Below are 19439 nucleotides of genomic sequence, written 5' to 3' on the forward strand. Positions count from 1 at the left end.
AATTCAACTTTCATGTGCTGCGGATTGATTTGGGTCGTAAGGTATGTAATATAACAGAAACAGATCAAACCAGCTGATGCATTATATAAAAAGCCGATCTGTGGTTACGACATCATCTTGAAAGTAGTCCTGGAGATGTATACGTTTAAAATATATCTTCTCGTATTTTTTATTCGATATTCCGCGACCTCTTCTTCAGATCCGGGTATCTTTAAGAAAGAATATCTAAATCCTAAGAGTGTGGACCACAGAAAGGTAAGATAATAATCATTCTGTCACTCGAATCAATCGCCTTTCATAAACTTTGAATCATGTCTGAAAATACTAAACCATTTTGTTTATGAAGTTCAAAAACCATGAAAAGGTAACGCTAATCACATTTGCCATGTTGAAGTATCCCATCACTTTTCTGTGGCGATTACAATTTTGAATGAAAAGGTAAAGATAACGAACGGTGATCAAAAATAGCGAGAACGGTAAAGAAGCTTACACCATAGAAATCCGTGACACCTGATAAGATTACAGCTAGGGATATAAGATAAGTGTAGAATAAAATTAATATAAATGCACATGTTTATCAAACGTTTTCCCTCTTGGAGTTGCATAACAACTTTATAAACATGCATTAGCAATATGTAATTCAATCATATCTGCATTAGATTTAAAATGTGAAATGAATCCCAATGTTTGCATATAAAGAATATAAGTTATATGCGGCAAGACAGCTAAATTGTTAAAAAAGTAATGTGTTCTTAAATATTCTTAAAAAATCTAATAAGAAATGATTGTACTACAAGGAATTAATTATTCATGCAAAACTTTGAGTCGTTAAACATACCTAATGATATCTGCCAATAAGGTACAGAACAATGCATATTACAGTTTTCAGGACGGTGGTATGCACACATGGACACGCTGAATACCACCTTTAGAGATAACACATTTGGAGATGTTGTGGTTCTTTGTGATGAAAGAATTAACGTTGTGCATATCATTCATCGTTGGATTCCGTGAGATATTTCTCATCATTTCTCTCTGTATATCTATATCATCTATCTATCTATCCATCTATCTTTCTATCTATCTATCTATCTATCTATCTATCTATCTATCTATCCATCTATCTTTCTATCTATCTATCTATTTATCTATATCTATCTATATATATATCTATCTATCTATCTTTCTCTCTCTCTCTCTCTCTCTCTCTCTCTCTCTCTCTCTCTCTCTCTCTATATATATATATATATATATATATCTATATCTATCTATCTATCTATCTATATATCTATTTATATTTCTATCTACATGCATTGATCGGATTAGATACACGAATCCCTTTTACATTGACGTCTTAAAACACCAATAACTGATTTTAAATATTTCGCGGCACCCTCGCTAAATCGAGCGTTTGTCGAAGGAGCAGTGGTTATAGATGTTTACATCTAGGTTTTATAGGGGACAAGAGGGGCTAAGCTGTATTATCTCTCGTTTACTAAGGGCATACTCTAAGCATTGCGGTACCGCGTTCGATCGAGTAAAACAAGACAGAAATGTATCCACATATTGTTGTTGTAATGTACAATTCTTCTGTCTTTTTTACTATTTTAGTATTTTTACTGAAATGCCTTATCCTTTGTATCGGAGCTTACCACCGCGGTGGTTTAGATGTAGAGCATTTCCCCCGCATGAGGAACGTCGGGGTTTGAATCCCGGCTGCGATAGACCTAAATCGTTAAAACAGGTAACGGCAGTTCCAATGCCAAACGCTGGACATAAGATATGAATGGTCACAGGTCCACGGAGATGACCTTAAAAACGGATGTCCCGTGTCACAGTAGGTGTGGCACGCTAAAGAATCCCCAATGCTTAACGGCCGTAAGCGCCGAACATAGGCCTAAATTTGAAGCCCTTCACCCGGTATTGGTGACGTCGCCATATGTGCGGGAAAAAATGAGAGAGACATAAACAACATACAATCCATCGATCAATCAATTTGAGCTTACCAAAAATGGTTTGCGTCATTTTAGGTCTTTGGAAGAGTGTCGTTCCACAGCGATATCATTTCAACCCGCAAAATCAGATTCACCAAAAGGAGAATTCATTCGAATGTCCACAAATGGTTTGTATTTTACCACGAGGTCTGGAGTATTTACATAATTTATTTTGAACGGCTGACTATTCATGAGGATGACAGTATAATATTATTTTTAATCACAATGGCAGTGGCGTAATAATTCTATTGACCACACATGGTGGGTCATATGCTTCATGAAGACACTACTTACATTAAAATCCTCATAACCCAACATATTCTAAGCTTCTTTTTTTTTCGAGAAATATCGCTCCTAATTTGAATTTTTACTTTACAAGATAACTTGGGGAAAATGAAAAATCGATATTTTGATCCTCATCCAACCAAGGGATTTAACGTGGTCCACCGACAAACACGTCATCTTCCTAATAGCTACGTCATCTTATCTCGTCAGAGGGATCCCCGTGATCTCGAAAAAGCCATTAAACAGGTTCTACGGGCTCTTGATCTGGATGATGGGGACTTCTACGTCAAATCAAAGGACTTTGGTAATACATACATTTGATTAGACGTTGGAGAAATAAAATTTATTTTAGATAATACCTGAGAGGAATGTATGATCTGTAATGTTTCATGCTGGCATAAAAGGTGTACCAGCATGAAGTGTTGCAGTTCATATCATCAGGTACTTTCAAAACTGAAGTTTATTTCTTATATTTGTATTCTACGTTTATTTTTGTCAGAATTTTTATTGATTTGAAAAAAGTGCAAATTTATCTGTATCCATATGCATATGGCAAAGGTGATGATATTGGAATGTAAATGTGCACAGATATTCAAGATATTGAGGTCTTAAAAGGATTTTTTTAAAATGATATAAAAGATTTCTTTTCTTTGTTTTAGGTTGTGAAAGGACGGAAGAGAAAGGAATTAAGCTGTAAAAAAAATTAATAAAAATAATTTTAGTATGAGTCTACCGACGCGTTAACGTTCTAGTTCTTGTAGTAAATTATACAAGTAATCTAATTCCAACGGTAATACATGACATATTCGAAATGTTTTGAAATTATGCAGATATTGCAAAGGTGAAGATAACGAACAGTGATCAATCTCATAACTCCTGTAAGCAAGTATGATGATTGTCGATTTTAACCTTAGTGCATCTACCTGATTTCTGTAACTGCTATTGGGAATGATAGCTTATTTAACAATTATATTTTGTTCTATACGATATGTGCAAATATTCATGTAATACAAATACAATATGATTATAATCTGTCGATTAAAGTATCCCGAAAGAAGTACTGTACAAAAGTGTAATTTTTTCCAGAGTACTACTATTTTCCCTACATTAATAACTCTCTCGTACAGAATGCATGTCCAGTTTCACTTCATTTAAAAAAAATGTAGATCACAAAGATATTGATTATAAATATTGTTTGGGTTTGTTGGTTTTTGGTGGGTTTTTTTGAAAATTTACAAAAATCCTTTAAACTGGTGTCCCTTAACTTTGATTCGAGTTTGTAGGTCCCAACACCCTCTCATCATTTTTGATTGATTGATTGTTTTACTCCCGTCCAGAATGTTGCACTCACCAGCTGTAGGTGAAGTACCATACATTGAGACCTATTTTTAGCGCCCATGGTCGTAGCAGTGTTGGTTCTTTATCGTGCCAACGCCTTTCGCCTGGGACCTTCTTTTTAAAGGTGAATTCCGAAAGACCCGTGGATCTCACTTCTAAATGCCAAGCCTTTGGCAAAGGAGCATTCACTATTTTGCGGTCAAGGCACGAGCTCGAACTAATGATCTTCCGGCTATGAAGCGACCGCTTGATCACTGAGCTACAATGACCGGAGGAATCCATGTATCTATCTTTCCTAGTTCTAAAGTTATGCAACATTTTACGATCAAAGTAATTAGACTCACTTGACATTGATGTTATTATGTAGATACCATCCTTTCATTATTTCTGAAGATCCCAGATCGCTTTCGGACATGGTTCTGAAGTTATATCAGTCGTTATATAAACAAGGTATGGTATCAAGGTCACAGAAGATACTTAACCTTGATACCAGTATGTAGGTCACAACATTCATTCAACATTTCTGAAGATAGAGTGTTTCCGCTAGTCTTGGTTTCAAATTGATATGTAAGTTTATGACCAAGGTTAAAATTCAAGGTCAATGAAAGGAAGCATAACTTCAGTAGATAATGAAGTAAATAAGTAGATGCACTTACTGCACAAGCAAAATTATTGGGATTTTATTCGAATGGTAATACTGTTTGCTTCGTCATCAAAAATTATCACCTGGTAAAACACACTGCTAATTTGAATTTCCTTAACGCATACTAAAAACAAATACCCGTATATGCATACATTCTTCTAAATCCTATGAAGCATTTTGTAATGAGGGTGATACCTACATTTCAAAGAAAAATGGCTGACTTAGCAGGTAAGAAAATAAGCTGTAACTGACGGTATTCTTCGACTATCCAAGTATGCACAAATTAACATCTATCGGTATAACAAATATAATATTTAAGATCTGATGAAAATTCACCATACTAAACATGGAAATATTGCTTGAGAGCTTTTAATATAAGCCACAATAGCCGTAGACGCAATCGTCATGTACTCGGACATAGGAATGATGATTGTCGAAGATAATAGGGTTGCTAAGATCGAGGTCATTGAGAACGCTGATATTGCTACTGGTACTAAGCTACGAATCTCGGAGACTCGAACTTTTGTCAACGAATTCACACCGAAACCTCACTTCCACGAAGACTCTCGAGACTCCTAAGAGAGAGTGATATTCGTTTAGAATACTCGTTACCTGTTATAAAGACTTGAATGAGATTATTGACCTTGCATGCCATTGAAAGCGGGTCAAAATCAAAGGTCACACATAGAGGTGCTAGTCTCATTGTCCTTTATTGTAAACAACTTAACAGAACACTCACCTGAGCATGACTCACCGTGTCTCCTACTAAACACACTTTATCCAAGCACAATCACCCATATCATACATTCAAACATATATATAAACAGTATTGTTGCCCTTTAAATTCCACCATGTAATGTCTTTGAATCATACTGCAACTTAACAATGACCTCCTTTCCCATTGACAGTTTATAAGGAACTTGTACAGCTTCGCTATCAACGTAACTGGTCAGCTTTTGAGGTAGAAACTGCAAGTTAATCAAATTTGATCGTGTAGAGTAGATGAATGGGGAAACCTTTTTTAGGATTTGGGTGTTGCTTAGTACAGCAATGGGAACTGGAGAACTGATGAAGATTTGAGCTGTCAGGTAAAGGCAAGAAAAAGATGGAAAGACAATTCGGATTTCTAGTTCTATTTGTTCTTTTATTTTTCAATTTATATACCACCAGCCACAGCTTACATTGCTTTAAAGTAAAATGTTATTAATGCGTACCAGCCAATACATAATGTATAAACCATGTTGAGAAATTCTTTCCGCCAAAACTCACCCAGGGAAGTAAAACAAACCAGGCTGGTTAGACCTTCCTTATTGAGCAATTTTGAAACCCAATTTAGACTTATGGGTGCAATTTTTAGAGTAAAATAATTTCCGGAATTCAAATTTGTTTATTTTGATATCTAAAATAAACAGAAACCGGCTTTTCAATTCACTATCGACATTCTGTCATAAATACACGGATTTGCAAGAGGACTTTAGTCAGTACACAAGTCCATGCGGTAGTCATTGTTAATAAATTTGCATAATATATAAATTTCTCAGAGAACTTAACTTAGCATATTGCTTTACGACACAAAAGCCTTACCAGTGAAAACTCATGCTGAATACGCACTTCTACAAAATACTACACAAATTCTGCGATTTATTACAGAAAACATACCAATGTTCAATGTACGATTGACGTGTCACTCTATAATAGGTAAATAGTAACTTTCTGTGCATACAGAGTACTATTGTATTTGAGCATTTTTTTCTTCTTGTAGCAAATGCAAATAAGTTGTACAAGCTGTATAAACTTTGAGCACACGCATGACAGAATCCTACTTAGGTTATCTATAATGATATGTATCAAACTAGTGATCAACACCAGCTTATTGTCAGATCAATTAATGCATTACAAATTCAAGACACAGATTTGCGATTTTCACTTTTTTCTTTTCTACAACAAATCTATATTTCTTTGTGGATTTAATTCACGCGCCGCAGATTGATTTGGATGTTTGTCGTTAATATATAAGAAACACAATAACCTTTCACACGAAACCAGATTATCCATTGTATTAAAAAGGCGAGTTGCACGTTTAACACCATCTTGAAAACAGTCATAGAGATGTATATTTGTAAAGTATATTTACTCGTATTTCTTATTCAATGCTTTGAAGCGTCGTCATCTTCAGATTCAGGTATCTTCAAGGAAGAATATTTAAATACAAAGAGTGTGGATCATGCAAAGGTAAGCTACGATATTTGTTCTAATCATTTTATTCAATGAATCAGTCATCTATCACAAACCTTTGATTCCTGCTACGTGGGCCTTCTTGTTTGAAATTATCAGAACATCTACCGGTGTCTGTGTGTAATATAATTGGTGTCAAGTTCAAACACAAACAAAATGGGTTATCCTTGACATATTATCAATGTAGAACTATTTCAGACTATTATCTTTGACAGTTATAATTATGATTGATTGATTGTATAATGTTTAACATCCTTCTCGGGAAATTTTAATGGAGACGTCACCATTGCACGTGAACGGTTGCAAAATTGGGTCTACGCTCGGCACGTACGGCCTTTGAGCTGGGAGGTATATTTATTGTGCCACGCTTGCTGTGAAACAGGGCGTCGGATTTTGCCATTTTAGACAACTGACCACCCCATTTAATCGCCTCCTCCGACAAGCAAGGGATATCGGGAACATATTCTAATCTGGATCCCCACGGAAATAGTTTTGAATATAATTATTCTTCACTTTAATATTTTGAGTTGCAAAAAAGTTTAAATATGATTGAATACTGAATTAGAGAAAATAGAAGTAAACGTGAAAAACATATACGGAATACAAATGTGGAAATATACATAATTACAACAGAAAAGTGAAATACACAAGACAAAATGATGGGTAGATAAACAAGTCATCGGAAAATAATCAAGGCAACACATATGATAGAAATGCATAAACTGCCTCCATAGAAACCCGAAGAATGATTATGAATGATAGTAGGGGAAAATAATAAATACATTCCTTAACTTCCATTGGTATAATAGGCAGAAAGGAAATATTAGGCAAATTAAATGATAGAATTTATACACTTATAAATTGCACAAAAGGAGACGCTGAGTAGAGTATCTGTTATATGACATTATTTGTAGACATAGAAACCACCTAGTCTATAGAATATTATGAAAGGAACCATATAAACTCGTAATATAAAACTGATTGTTTTAATATGTTTTATATATTTATACACTAGAAAATGTGATGGTTAATCAATTAATAGTTTATCAAGTAAATGACACACCGTTCTCCAAACAGTTCATCTGCATGGCGTGGATGTAGCCTTCATTTCTTTAAGGTCATCAAGGTCACTTGAGGCAAATATTATGACCGTGCACTCTGTTAAGCTTTTGACTGGGATCTGACCACCATAGGGCCACCCTCTGTTGATCGTACATTCTCTAATAAGTTTCGGATATTGTTAGATATGTTTGCCCATCTCTCTGTTTCGTTATCATATCTCTGTTCGGTTATCATCTTTCTGTTTCGTTTTCATCTCTCTGTTTCGTTATCATCTCTCTGTTTCGTTATCATCTCTCTGTTTCGTTATCATCTCTCTGTTTCGTTATCATCTCTCTGTTTCGCTATCATCTCCCTGTTTCCTTATCATCTCTCTGTTTCGTTATCATCTCTCTGTTTCGTTATCATCTCTCTGTTCGGTTATCATCTCTCTGTTTCGTTTTCATCTCTCTGTTTCGTTATCATCTCTCTGTTTCGTTATCATCTCTCTGTTTCGTTATCATCTCTCTGTTTCGTTATCATCTCTCTGTTTCGTTATCATCTCTCTGTTTCCTTATCATCTCTCTGTTTCGTTATCATCTCTCTGTTTCCTTATCATCTCTCTGTTTCGTTATCATCTCTCTGTTTCGTTATCATCTTTCTGTTTCGTTATCATCTTTCTGTTTCGTTATCATCTTTCTGTTTCCTTATCATCTCTCTGTTTCGTTATCATCTCTCTGTTTCCTTATCATCTCTCTGTTTCGTTATCATCTCTCTGTTTCGTTATCATCTCTCTGTTCGGTTATCATCTCTCTGTTTCCTTATCATCTCTCTGTTTCGTTATCATCTCTCTGTTTCGTTATCATCTCTCTGTTCGGTTATCATCTCTCTGTTTCCTTATCATCTCTCTGTTTCGTTATCATCTCTCTGTTTCGTTATCATCTCTCTCGTAAGCATGCATTAGCTTCATCTAATAGATATAAATCTGTATTAAATCTTAATGGTTATGGAATCTGCCTAAAATAACCCAATTATGTAACATTTGGATTCATTAAAAATGCTAATCTTGTATGTATTTTTTTATCTTGTAGTATTCAGGGCGATGGTATGAACACATGGACACGTTGAATAGCACCATCAGAGACAACACGTTTGTAGATAGTTATGTTCTGTGTGGGGAAAAAGTTAGAGCAGTGCAGATCATTCATCGATGGATTTCGTAAGATATTTTCGTTATTTTCATTCATATGGAAACGTTACCAGTAGTAGGTGAAGTTGTAGGTGAAGTACGTCGATTTTGTGGCACACTGATTTTGACTACGGATTACTCCATTTACCCGATCAAGATACAGGGGATGTTTACTCCTCCTTTGCTATATCCAAGGGTCAGTGTTTGCTCAACTCTCTATTTTGTCAGTCTTCGCCTTTTCCCATAAAGTTTAACCTACACTTGGCGCACATGACCGTGGCAGTGAGGTTTCCTTTTCGTGCCAACGCCTGCAGTGACACGTGACTTCCAATTGATGGTAAAATCTGAAAGACCCTCTATTCACACTCTAAATGCAGAACGTTTGAAGAAGAGCAGTCGTTACGTATGTTTAACTCTTAGGTTTGAAGTGCCTATAAGAGGAGCGGTGCTCAAACCCACGATCTAACGTTCATGAAACAAACGCTCTAACCACTTTGCTACCTCGGCCGAGGTAGCAAAGTGGTTAGAGCGTTTGTTTTCAGCATAGAGATATTTCAGCATGTTCTTATTGAAGTGGATATTTGTTGGGCTTTTTAAAATTGATAGGACTTTTGCATAACTACCTTTATCATTTGTATTTAAGATAACAAGAAATTCTTTGCATTATTGTAGGTCTCTAGAAGAGTGTCGTACCAAAGTAATATTATTTAATCCCAAAAACATCTGATTCACCCGGGGAGTGCTCAACCGAATGTCCACGAATGGTTTGTATGGGATGTTGATATACAGGGGATGCTTACTCCTCCTAGGCACCTGATCCCGCCTCTGGTGTGTCCGGGGGTCCGTGTTTGCCCAACTATCTATTTTGTATTGCTTGTAGGAGTTATGAGATTGATCACTGTTCGTTATCTTCACCTTGCATTAAGAGGTCTGGAATATCCAAGGACTTTCTTAGATATAGAGTTTATAACGATGAGTGTAGAATAAGCGTCATTTTTCACAGTAGGAACCGGCGTAGTGATTCCATTGACAATAAAAAGGGGGCATATTTTTAATTAAGCCAATAATTATATTATGATATCCGTGATTCATGATCATTTAAAGTTCATTCTTGAAAATGTTTCTATTTCGAATTTTGACTTTAAAAGATACCATAGGAAAGACGACAGTTCTATATTTTGATCCTCATCCGACTGAGGGGATTCTCGTCATGCACCGACAAACACATCTCCCTGACAGTTACTTCATATTATGTCACCAGAGGGATCCCCGTGACCTCGACCAAGTTATCAAGCAGGTTCTGCGGTCTCTTCGTCTGGATATTGGGGACTTCTTTAAGAAATCAAAGGACTTCGGTAAACATGCTTTGGATTCAACACACCCAGAATCCCATCACATTGAAGTCTTTAAACATACATAAATAATTTAAATTTGTACTTTCTTATTTTAGGTTGTGAAAGGAGAGAGGAGAATGGGATTAAGCTCTAAATACAATGTAACAAATAAAATGTAGCTTCAGTCTACATGCCGAGGCATTGATATTTTAGTTCTTTCTACATTCGATAATGATGGAAAATGTATATCATCTCTATGGAATGATTTCACTAAATATATTTTGAAGCATGACTAACAATGATACGAATGACATATCAAATTGACGCTTTTGTTTAACAGTTGAAACTGATAAATAGATCAATTTATACATGTACATATATATTTGGCCTTCAAGTATGCTTATACTTGTGGAAGGCACTTAAGACATCAGTATTAAGGTTCATTCAACATTTCAACTCTTACACTATACGGGACCACTATTTTGATGTCATTTACGGATGTTGCTCATTACAGCCTCTTTAAACAGCCTCTTTAAACCACCGTGTGCAATGGAAGAAAATATTTTAGAAATGCATCGTTGATTCCTTACACTTGAATCTACCATCAAAGGAATAAATGCTATTAAGATCCAGAGCATTTCCGGTTATAAAAGACGTTGTTTTTGCATTTCATCATATTTAGGCTTAAGTCAACACGTTGTTCTTCCTACAACTCTATATTTACCATTGCACTATTAATTCGAGTTACTATACTGGATTCCAGAAGTTTACAACTTTCCTTACAAACAACAAAACATTGCAGAATCCTGATCTCTTCTAACAAATCTTTACTTTCAAAGAAAGTATTGTCAAGAAGAAAATCTAGAAGCACTGTGATTTAGAATAAGCGAAACTTCGGTGTGAAGAATTGTTCAAAATTAAGGATTTGTCGAAATGCGCATCTCTTGCATCATAATTGGTACCGTATAAGTTTTACATTATGACCCCTGGGTCGAGGCCTCTGCTGATGGACTGTTAGTCCCCGAGGGTCTCTACAACCCAGTAGCTAAGTACTTCGTTACTAGCTTGAAAATACGGATGTATATTTAATTGCTGTTATAAAATTTAGAAATTCATTTCAAAATTAAGGATTATCTCCCTCACCCATAGTTCTTATCCTTAGACGAATTTGACTCCACTTTTTGGAACACTGTTTTTCCTTATAATAGCTCTAAAACTTCATTGTTATTTCGGATTTCAAACATTTCGGTTGAGCATCACTGAAGAGACATTATTTGTCGAAATGCGCATCTGGTGCAACAAAATTGGTACCGTATAAGTTTTACATTATGACCCCTGCGTCGAGGCCTCTGCTGGTGGACTGTTAGTCCCCGAGGGTCTCTACAACCCAGTAGCTAAGTACTTCGTTACTAGCTTGAAAATAAGGATGTATATTTAATTGCTGTTATAAAATTTAGAAATTCATTTCAAAATTAAGGATTATCTCCCTCACGCATAGCTCTTATCCTTAGACGAATTTGACTCCACTTTTTTGGCACACTGTTTTCCCCTATAATAGCTCTAAAACTTCATTGTTATTTCGGATTTCAAACATTTCGGTTGAGCATCACTGAAGAGACATTATTTGTCGAAATGCGCATCTGGTGCATCAAAATTGGTACCGTATAAGTTTTACATTATGTGTATCAGTGTTTGGGAAATAAATAAACTACACCAAAACAGGACGATGTACAGATGCACAGTTGTTTTCTTCGCAATTACTCACAAAATACAACAATAAGTTATTTTGTTCACTCTAAATGCACCCAAGAGACACCGATATAAACAATAACCGTCCCCGCCCTGAAACACTGATATAAAAAACCAGTCGTCTATACCCAAATACACCGATATAAACAATAACCGTCCCCGCCCTGAAACACTGATATAAAAAACCAGTCGTCTATACCCAAATACACCGATATAAACAATAACCGTCCCCGCCCTGAAACACTGATATAAAAAACCAGTCGTCTATACCCAAATACACCGATATAAACAATAAGCGTCCTCGCCCTGAAACACTGATATAAAAAACCAGTCGTCTATACCCAAATACACCGATATAAACAATAAGCGTCCCCGCCCTGAAACACTGATATAAAAAAACCAGTCGTCTATACCCAAATACACCGATATAAACAATAACCGTCCCCGCCCTGAAACACTGATATAAAAAACCAGTCGTCTATACCCAAATACACCGATATAAACAATAAGCGTCCCCGCCCTGAAACACTGATATAAAAAACCAGTCGTCTATACCCAAATACACCGATATAAACAATAACCGTCCCCGCCCTGAAACACTGATATAAAAAACCAGTCGTCTATACCCAAATACACCGATATAAACAATAACCGTCCCCGCCCTGAAACACTGATATAAAAAACCAGTCGTCTATACCCAAATACACCGATATAAACAATAACCGTCCCCGCCCTGAAACACTGATATAAAAAACCAGTCGTCTATACCCAAATACACCGATATAAACAATAACCGTCCCCGCCCTGAAACACTGATATAAAAAACCAGTCGTCTATACCCAAATACACCGATATAAACAATAACCGTCCCCGCCCTGAAACACTGATATAAAAAACCAGTCGTCTATACCCAAATACACCGATATAAACAATAACCGTCCCCGCCCTGAAACACTGATATAAAAAACCAGTCGTCTATACCCAAATACACCGATATAAACAATAACCGTCCCCGCCCTGAAACACTGATATAAAAAACCAGTCGTCTATACCCAAATTCACCGATATAAACAATAACCGTCCCCGCCCTGAAACACTGATATAAAAAACCAGTCGTCTATACCCAAATTCACCGATATAAACAATAACCGTCCCCGCCCTGAAACACTGATATAAAAAACCAGTCGTCTATACCCAGAGACACCGATATAAACAATAACCGTCCCCGCCCTGAAACACTGATATAAAAAACCAGTCGTCTATACCCAAATACACCGATATAAACAATAACCGTCCCCGCCCTGAAACACTGATATAAAAAACCAGTCGTCTATACCCAGAGACACCGATATAAACAATAACCGTCCCCGCCCTGAAACACTGATATAAAAAACCAGTCGTCTATACCCAGAGACACCGATATAAACAATAACCGTCCCCGCCCTGAAACACTGATATAAAAAACCAGTCGTCTATACCCAGAGACACCGATATAAACAATAACCGTCCCCGCCCTGAAACACTGATATAAAAAACCAGTCGTCTATACCCAGAGACACCGATATAAACAATAACCGTCCCCGCCCTGAAACACTGATATAAAAAACCAGTCGTCTATACCCAGAGACACCGATATAAACAATAACCGTCCCCGCCCTGAAACACTGATATAAAAAACCAGTCGTCTATACCCAGAGACACCGATATAAACAATAACCGTCCCCGCCCTGAAACACTGATATAAAAAACCAGTCGTCTATACCCAGAGACACCGATATAAACAAAAGCCGTCCCCGCCCTGAAACACTGATATAAAAAACCAGTCGTCTATACCCAAATACACCGATATAAACAATAACCGTCCCCGCCCTGAAACACTGATATAAAAAACCAGTCGTCTATACCCAGAGACACCGATATAAACAATAACCGTCCCCGCCCTGAAACACTGATATAAAACACCAGTCGTCTATACCCAGAGACACCGATATAAACAATAACCGTCCCCGCCCTGAAACACTGATATAAAAAACCAGTCGTCTATACCCAGAGACACCGATATAAACAATAACCGTCCCCGCCCTGAAACACTGATTAAAAAACCAGTCGTCTATACCCAGAGACACCGATATAAACAATAACCGTCCCCGCCCTGAAACACTGATATAAAAAACCAGTCGTCTATACCCAGAGACACCGATATAAACAATAACCGTCCCCGCCCTGAAACACTGATATAAAAAACCAGTCGTCTATACCCAGAGACACCGATATAAACAATAACCGTCCCCGCCCTGAAACACTGATATAAAAAACCAGTCGTCTATACCCAGAGACACCGATATAAACAATAACCGTCCCCGCCCTGCGTGTTTGTGTTTATTTTATGAATTATTTACGTTCGTTTGAGTAGAGCGAATAAGAAAATATATTTTTACAGAGAGAAACTCCAATGTATTTAGATATTTTAATTTGTAGAAAACGATACTTGTATTGATTTTGACTCCCATAGTCTCTTACACAAGGGCGATCACTTGTTTACTAAAGATATGTACAAAATAACCATCAATGGAAATGTTTCAGGTCCTCCTCTCTAGTTCTTTATATCATTTATATTCTTTATTTCGAATTCCTTTTAGGACTTTTGAGATTGATAACGTTTGTTAGTGTCACCTCTTCATGATTAAACGCTGCTGAATTGTGGCATACTTGGATGTTTTATATAGATTGGGGATATTTAACATGCTTCTTTGGAAATCTTCTATTCTCGATGAAGGCATAAAACTGTCCGCGATGTATTTACATAGACGAAAACCTTTGATAAGCATGTGTCATATGCACTATCTATTATGTTCATATATGAGCAAATCCTAAAAACCGTCTATCCGGTGACAAACATTACCGCCCGAATGTTTAGGTAATTAATCTACACAGAATACATTGAATTTAAGATACGTCAAACGATAGTAATGAGATAACCATATCACGTGTTTTATATCCAATATTTTGAATGCCATAAATTTGATAAGGTGTGTGTGATTCACAACCTGGTGTCAATATTGATGTGGGTTTTTTTTTTATATTCGCGTCAAAAGCAGTGGCCATATGAAATATGTTTATGAATCTGTACAATATACACGCTCTTTATAAAATTGCATTTGCACTGTTAACTCGTCAGTGTTTCACTCAAATTACTGTACATATAGTGTATGTGTAAAGTACTCCAACTGGTGCAATCCGAGTTGAATGCTTTTTCCAACATCAACATCAAATGTTAGTGTTAACAACAAATACATATTTCAAAGAATTGTAGAAAACTAAATCTTGCGGTGAACGTAGATAGACAAATCACCTAGGCTTCCGTGATTAGATATGATTAACAGTACAATGACCCATTGTAGGAAATTCATTAATTGGTAATGAGAATTATTTTTGTCTTTCCTTCTAAAATTTCAACAATGAAAATTTTATGAAATGATTTCAGTAAATAAGACGTGATACCGACATTGAACTTACTACCACTGTGTGAAACATTTACAGCACATTGCTTTACGGCTTGAGATCCTTAACAACACGACGCTATCACAGTATCTTGTCTAAACGTTTAATCTATCTCTGGATTTGAAAGATTCTCGGAATTCCTCAATACTACTGCCAGAATCGTGCTATTTCTTGTAAAAGATATTCCAATATATAACAAGCGTTTCGATTGACACTCTAATAGGTAGATAGTGATTCTCATGACATTCAGAATAGTATTCAATATCAACATTATCTTTGTTGCTAATGGAAGAAAAAAGTCGACCAAGGTGTATAACCAAGGTGTACAAACTACATCTGGACTGTCCTTATTTGAGAACGTACACAATAAGATGGTATCCAATATATGAAAAACAATATTGTGTGAATTATACTTTTAGATCAAAATGGTGATCTGTGCGAAATGATTTTAAAGTACGTTGATGAAAAGTGAAGATCGCCAGCAGTTTTCAATCTCATAAATCCTATAAAGATTACAAGTTTAGGACAAGGGCAAACACCAGAAATGGAATCAGGTGTATAGGAAGAGTAAATGTCCCCTATTGTCCGGTCACACCCGTCGTGAATCCTAAATATTGATCGCGTAAACTTAAATGGAGCAATCCCTATTCAAAATCAGTATGTAAAGAACAGTCTAACATTTTGTATGAAATTCGTCGAACAGCATTTGACCAAATGATAGCTTCTATACTGACAAACTTTAAAACCCCAAAACTTATATTTTTTAACAATAGAATAGTGATGATTTTTTTTAAAGTTATTGTAAGACCCCACAATACATATGTCTGACCATTAAAACCTTTTTATGTGTGCTAATTGTGTACACGATGTAAGTAGGTATGCACGATTTTTTCCATATGCTATTCTAAGACCAAAAAGAAAAAAGAAAAAAGAATCGGTGTTTCCATTGTGAAACGACTCTGTTGTGTATATGGTAAATGCAACTACAACAGGAAAGGCTACACAATACCTAAGTAATGATTTACGAAATCAAACACTAGGTATGATTCAAGCATGCGCCATTCTGCAAGAAGTAGCTAGACATTTTAACCTTCACCCTAGCAAAATAGTCCATTGATAAGACGTCATCGCCAAATAGGGTCCGTGAATGATCGCCCAAGACTTGGTGTGATAACACTGCGTCAATGGCATTTCGTACAGCGACGCCTCTTGTGGAGTAGGTTTATAGCTGCCGCGACGACGGTGGGGCAAATGATCGGACACCATGGTAGGACAATTTACCGTAGAACAGTTTTTCGAATATCGAAACGTCGAGGGAATCTCTGAAACAAACCTTTTAGAGGTTTACAACTCAAATCCCAAATCGACGTTACTGAGGACAATGGGACCGACAACGGTTAAATCAAATCCAAAATCGGAAATACGTCTTGTTTCTGACGAATCATGATTCAACGTAGGTAATGTGAACGGCAGAAAATGAGTTTACCGACGTGTGCTTGAACGCTACGTAGACAATGCAGTTACAGCCCAGTAGCTAAGTACTTCGTTACTAGCTTGAAAATACGGATGTATATTTAATTGCTGTGGTAAAATTTAGAAATTCATTTCAAAATTAAGGATTATCTCCCTCATGCATAGCTCTTATCCTTAGACGAATTTGACTCCAGGTTTTTTTTTTTTTTTGGGGGGGGGGGGGGCACTCTGTTTTCCCCTAAAATAACTGTTACAGGTTTATTGTTAATTCGGATTTCAAACATTTCGATTGGGCATCACTGAAGAAAAATTATTTGTCGAAATGCGCATCTGGTGCATCAGAATTGGAAACGGAAAAGTTTTACATGCTTGAACACGATCGATTTGTCCGAGGTAGAGTCTTGGTTTTGGGCGCGATTGACACAAATTTGTCCCATTTGGTCAACTTGCGCAGAACCATAGCTATTCAGTGGTGTATAGACGACGCTGTACAGCCTGTGTTGGCACATTTTACGCAGCAGCACAAATACGCCAGCGTATTAGTTTTTCTGGAGGACAATGCGCGCACATACTGAGAGATTGATTCGGTAATTTCTTCGAAGAAAATGCCATCAATGTCTTAGATTGGTCTGCCACTAATAAATATTTACCAAAACATTAGTCGTCACAAGTCAGTTATTAAGTCAAACCGAATCCCCAGAAAAGAATGTCCAGTGTAGTTCTGTAGAGTATTTATTATACTAAAATATACAGTCTATATATGCTAAACATACAGTCTATATATGCTAAATTTACAGTCTATATATGCTAAATATACAGTCTATATAAGCTAAATTTACAGTCTATATATGCTAAATTTACTGTTTATTTATGCTAAATCGAATGTCTATGCAAAATAAACTTCTATAGAAGTCTTCTGGAACATACATTGTTACGGGACACACGTATCTAATCAATATTTCTGTTCAACTCTGAAAAACATCGTTCTGTAAAATGTACAATAGTCCGCAATAGAGACAGATCTGTACAATATTCCGCAATGCACACAGATTTGTACAATATTCCCTAATAGAGACAGATTTGTACAATATTCCCCAATAGAGACAGCTTTGTACAATATTCCCCAATAGAGACAGACATATACAATATTCCCCAATAGAGACAGATTTGTACAATATTCCCCAATAGAGACAGATTTGTACAATATTCCCCAATAGAGACAGGTCTGTACAATATTCCCCAATAGAGACAGACATGTACAATATTCCCCAATAGAGACAGATTTGTACAATATTCCCCAATAGAGACATATTTGTACAATATTCCCCAATAGAGACAGATTTCTACAATATTCCCCAATAGAGACAGACATATACAATATTCCCCAATAGAGACAGATTTGTACAATATTCCCCAATAGAGACAGATTTGTACAATATTCCCCAATAGAGACAGGTCTGTACAATATTCCCCAATAGAGACAGACATGTACAATATCCCCCAATAAAACAAGTTCACTGTTGTATTACATTCCCGCATTTATTTCTGAGCACTTGTTACCTGAAATGATGAAAGTTCGGGATGAAATACATTAAGGGTGTGTTACGTGCATTGCATCTGTTGGAGATGTATCTAAGCGAGGTTTGTGTAACATGTTGCATTCACAAATCGAAAGGAGGGTCACAATCCGAAAGTCATAAATTAAAGGATATCCAGGAGGCTTGCCTAATGACAACACACAGAAAATGAAGTTAGAAATGCACTGTTAACAAAATTCCTCTGCCTTAGTTACTAATAAAACATCCATACGCCTTAGGCGCTAACAGCAAAACTCCTACGCCTTAGGCGCTGGCCAGTGATTCTTCCTTCACTGTCGCCAGTGCTATACCTGGTGTCATCGGTGTGGAGCGAACGAAAGAAGTGAGTGTCTTCATCTTTTTCTTCTTCTTGGCACTTTTCTTGAAATGAGCACTTTTATCAGTAATGTGCGTTTCTCGACGTTTAAGTACGGAGAAATGGTCCGGGAAGTGTAATTCTCTCAGTCTCCGTTTCCGAACTTGCATCATATGACCCTCCTTCATGACGCGCGCTAATTTTGGTTGTACCAGCCTTTGGCGCGTCAAATCTAATTTAGGAAACATGATTCTCTGTAATTCATCTCCAATATATCGATTGGTTTTCTCAATACAGGTAGAACAAGCGCTAGATCCTAAAATCTCGCAAAACTCATTTCCGCTCTCGCACTTTACAGGAGTTGTGAGAGACGGAAACGCACTAATCTGCAGCATGCTGGGATCTCTCTGAAGGTCCTGCATCATGACCCTGAACGGGTTAGACTCCCTTGTTTCTGGACGTGGCATCCCGTATCCGGGGTGAGATTTGGGAACGGGGGCTTTAAAGAAGTGCTGAATGATGGCCCTGGCGAATTTCCCCAAACTGTTGTCGCCGAGGCGAGCGTTCATTATATAATCCCTCTCCTTCTTCTGCTCTATGTTGAAGTTTGGATCGTCCGAGTGTCTGACGATGGGTCTTGTCCGGAATTCCATCTCCCGGCTGGCTATGTTTTCTCTTTTGACGGAATAGAGAGTACTGGAATAGTAAATAAAGAGTGGTCATTTCATTTCCCGTTAATAATGTCTAAACTAAACTTAAACAGTAAC

General features: G+C 36.8%; 2 protein-coding genes across 2 annotated transcripts in view; one reads left to right on the forward strand and one right to left on the reverse strand.

The window, feature by feature from the left end:
* On the forward strand, positions 1–3410 carry LOC125677592 (uncharacterized). The gene is made up of 5 exons (XM_048915711.2): positions 1–255; positions 883–1010; positions 2031–2122; positions 2374–2583; positions 2939–3410. The coding sequence occupies exons 1-5, from the start codon at positions 136–138 to the stop codon at positions 2974–2976; spliced, it is 588 nt and encodes a 195-aa protein (XP_048771668.2). The 5' UTR covers positions 1–135; the 3' UTR covers positions 2977–3410.
* Positions 3411–17537: 14127 nt separating this feature from the next.
* LOC125674486 (uncharacterized) overlaps positions 17538–19439 on the reverse strand; it is a 4989-nt gene continuing 3087 nt past the window's right edge. Inside the window, exon 3 of the mRNA XM_048911634.2 lies at positions 17538–19368. Coding sequence (XP_048767591.1) covers positions 18621–19368 — 748 coding nt within the window. The 3' untranslated portion in view covers positions 17538–18620. The remainder of the gene's footprint in view (positions 19369–19439) is intronic.

Source organism: Ostrea edulis, chromosome 3 (assembly GCF_947568905.1).
Source record: "Ostrea edulis chromosome 3, xbOstEdul1.1, whole genome shotgun sequence".
Lineage (NCBI taxonomy): Eukaryota > Metazoa > Mollusca > Bivalvia > Ostreida > Ostreidae > Ostrea > Ostrea edulis.

Bases quoted from the DNA above. Each gene is read 5' to 3' on its own strand.
- LOC125677592 (XM_048915711.2), top strand. From the start codon at position 136: ATGTATACGTTTAAAATATATCTTCTCGTATTTTTTATTCGATATTCC. The intron at 1,011-2,030 runs GTGAGATATTTC...GCGTCATTTTAG, and splicing joins ATCATTCATCGTTGGATTCC to GTCTTTGGAAGAGTGTCGTT. The intron at 2,123-2,373 runs GTTTGTATTTTA...TTACTTTACAAG, and splicing joins CATTCGAATGTCCACAAATG to ATAACTTGGGGAAAATGAAA.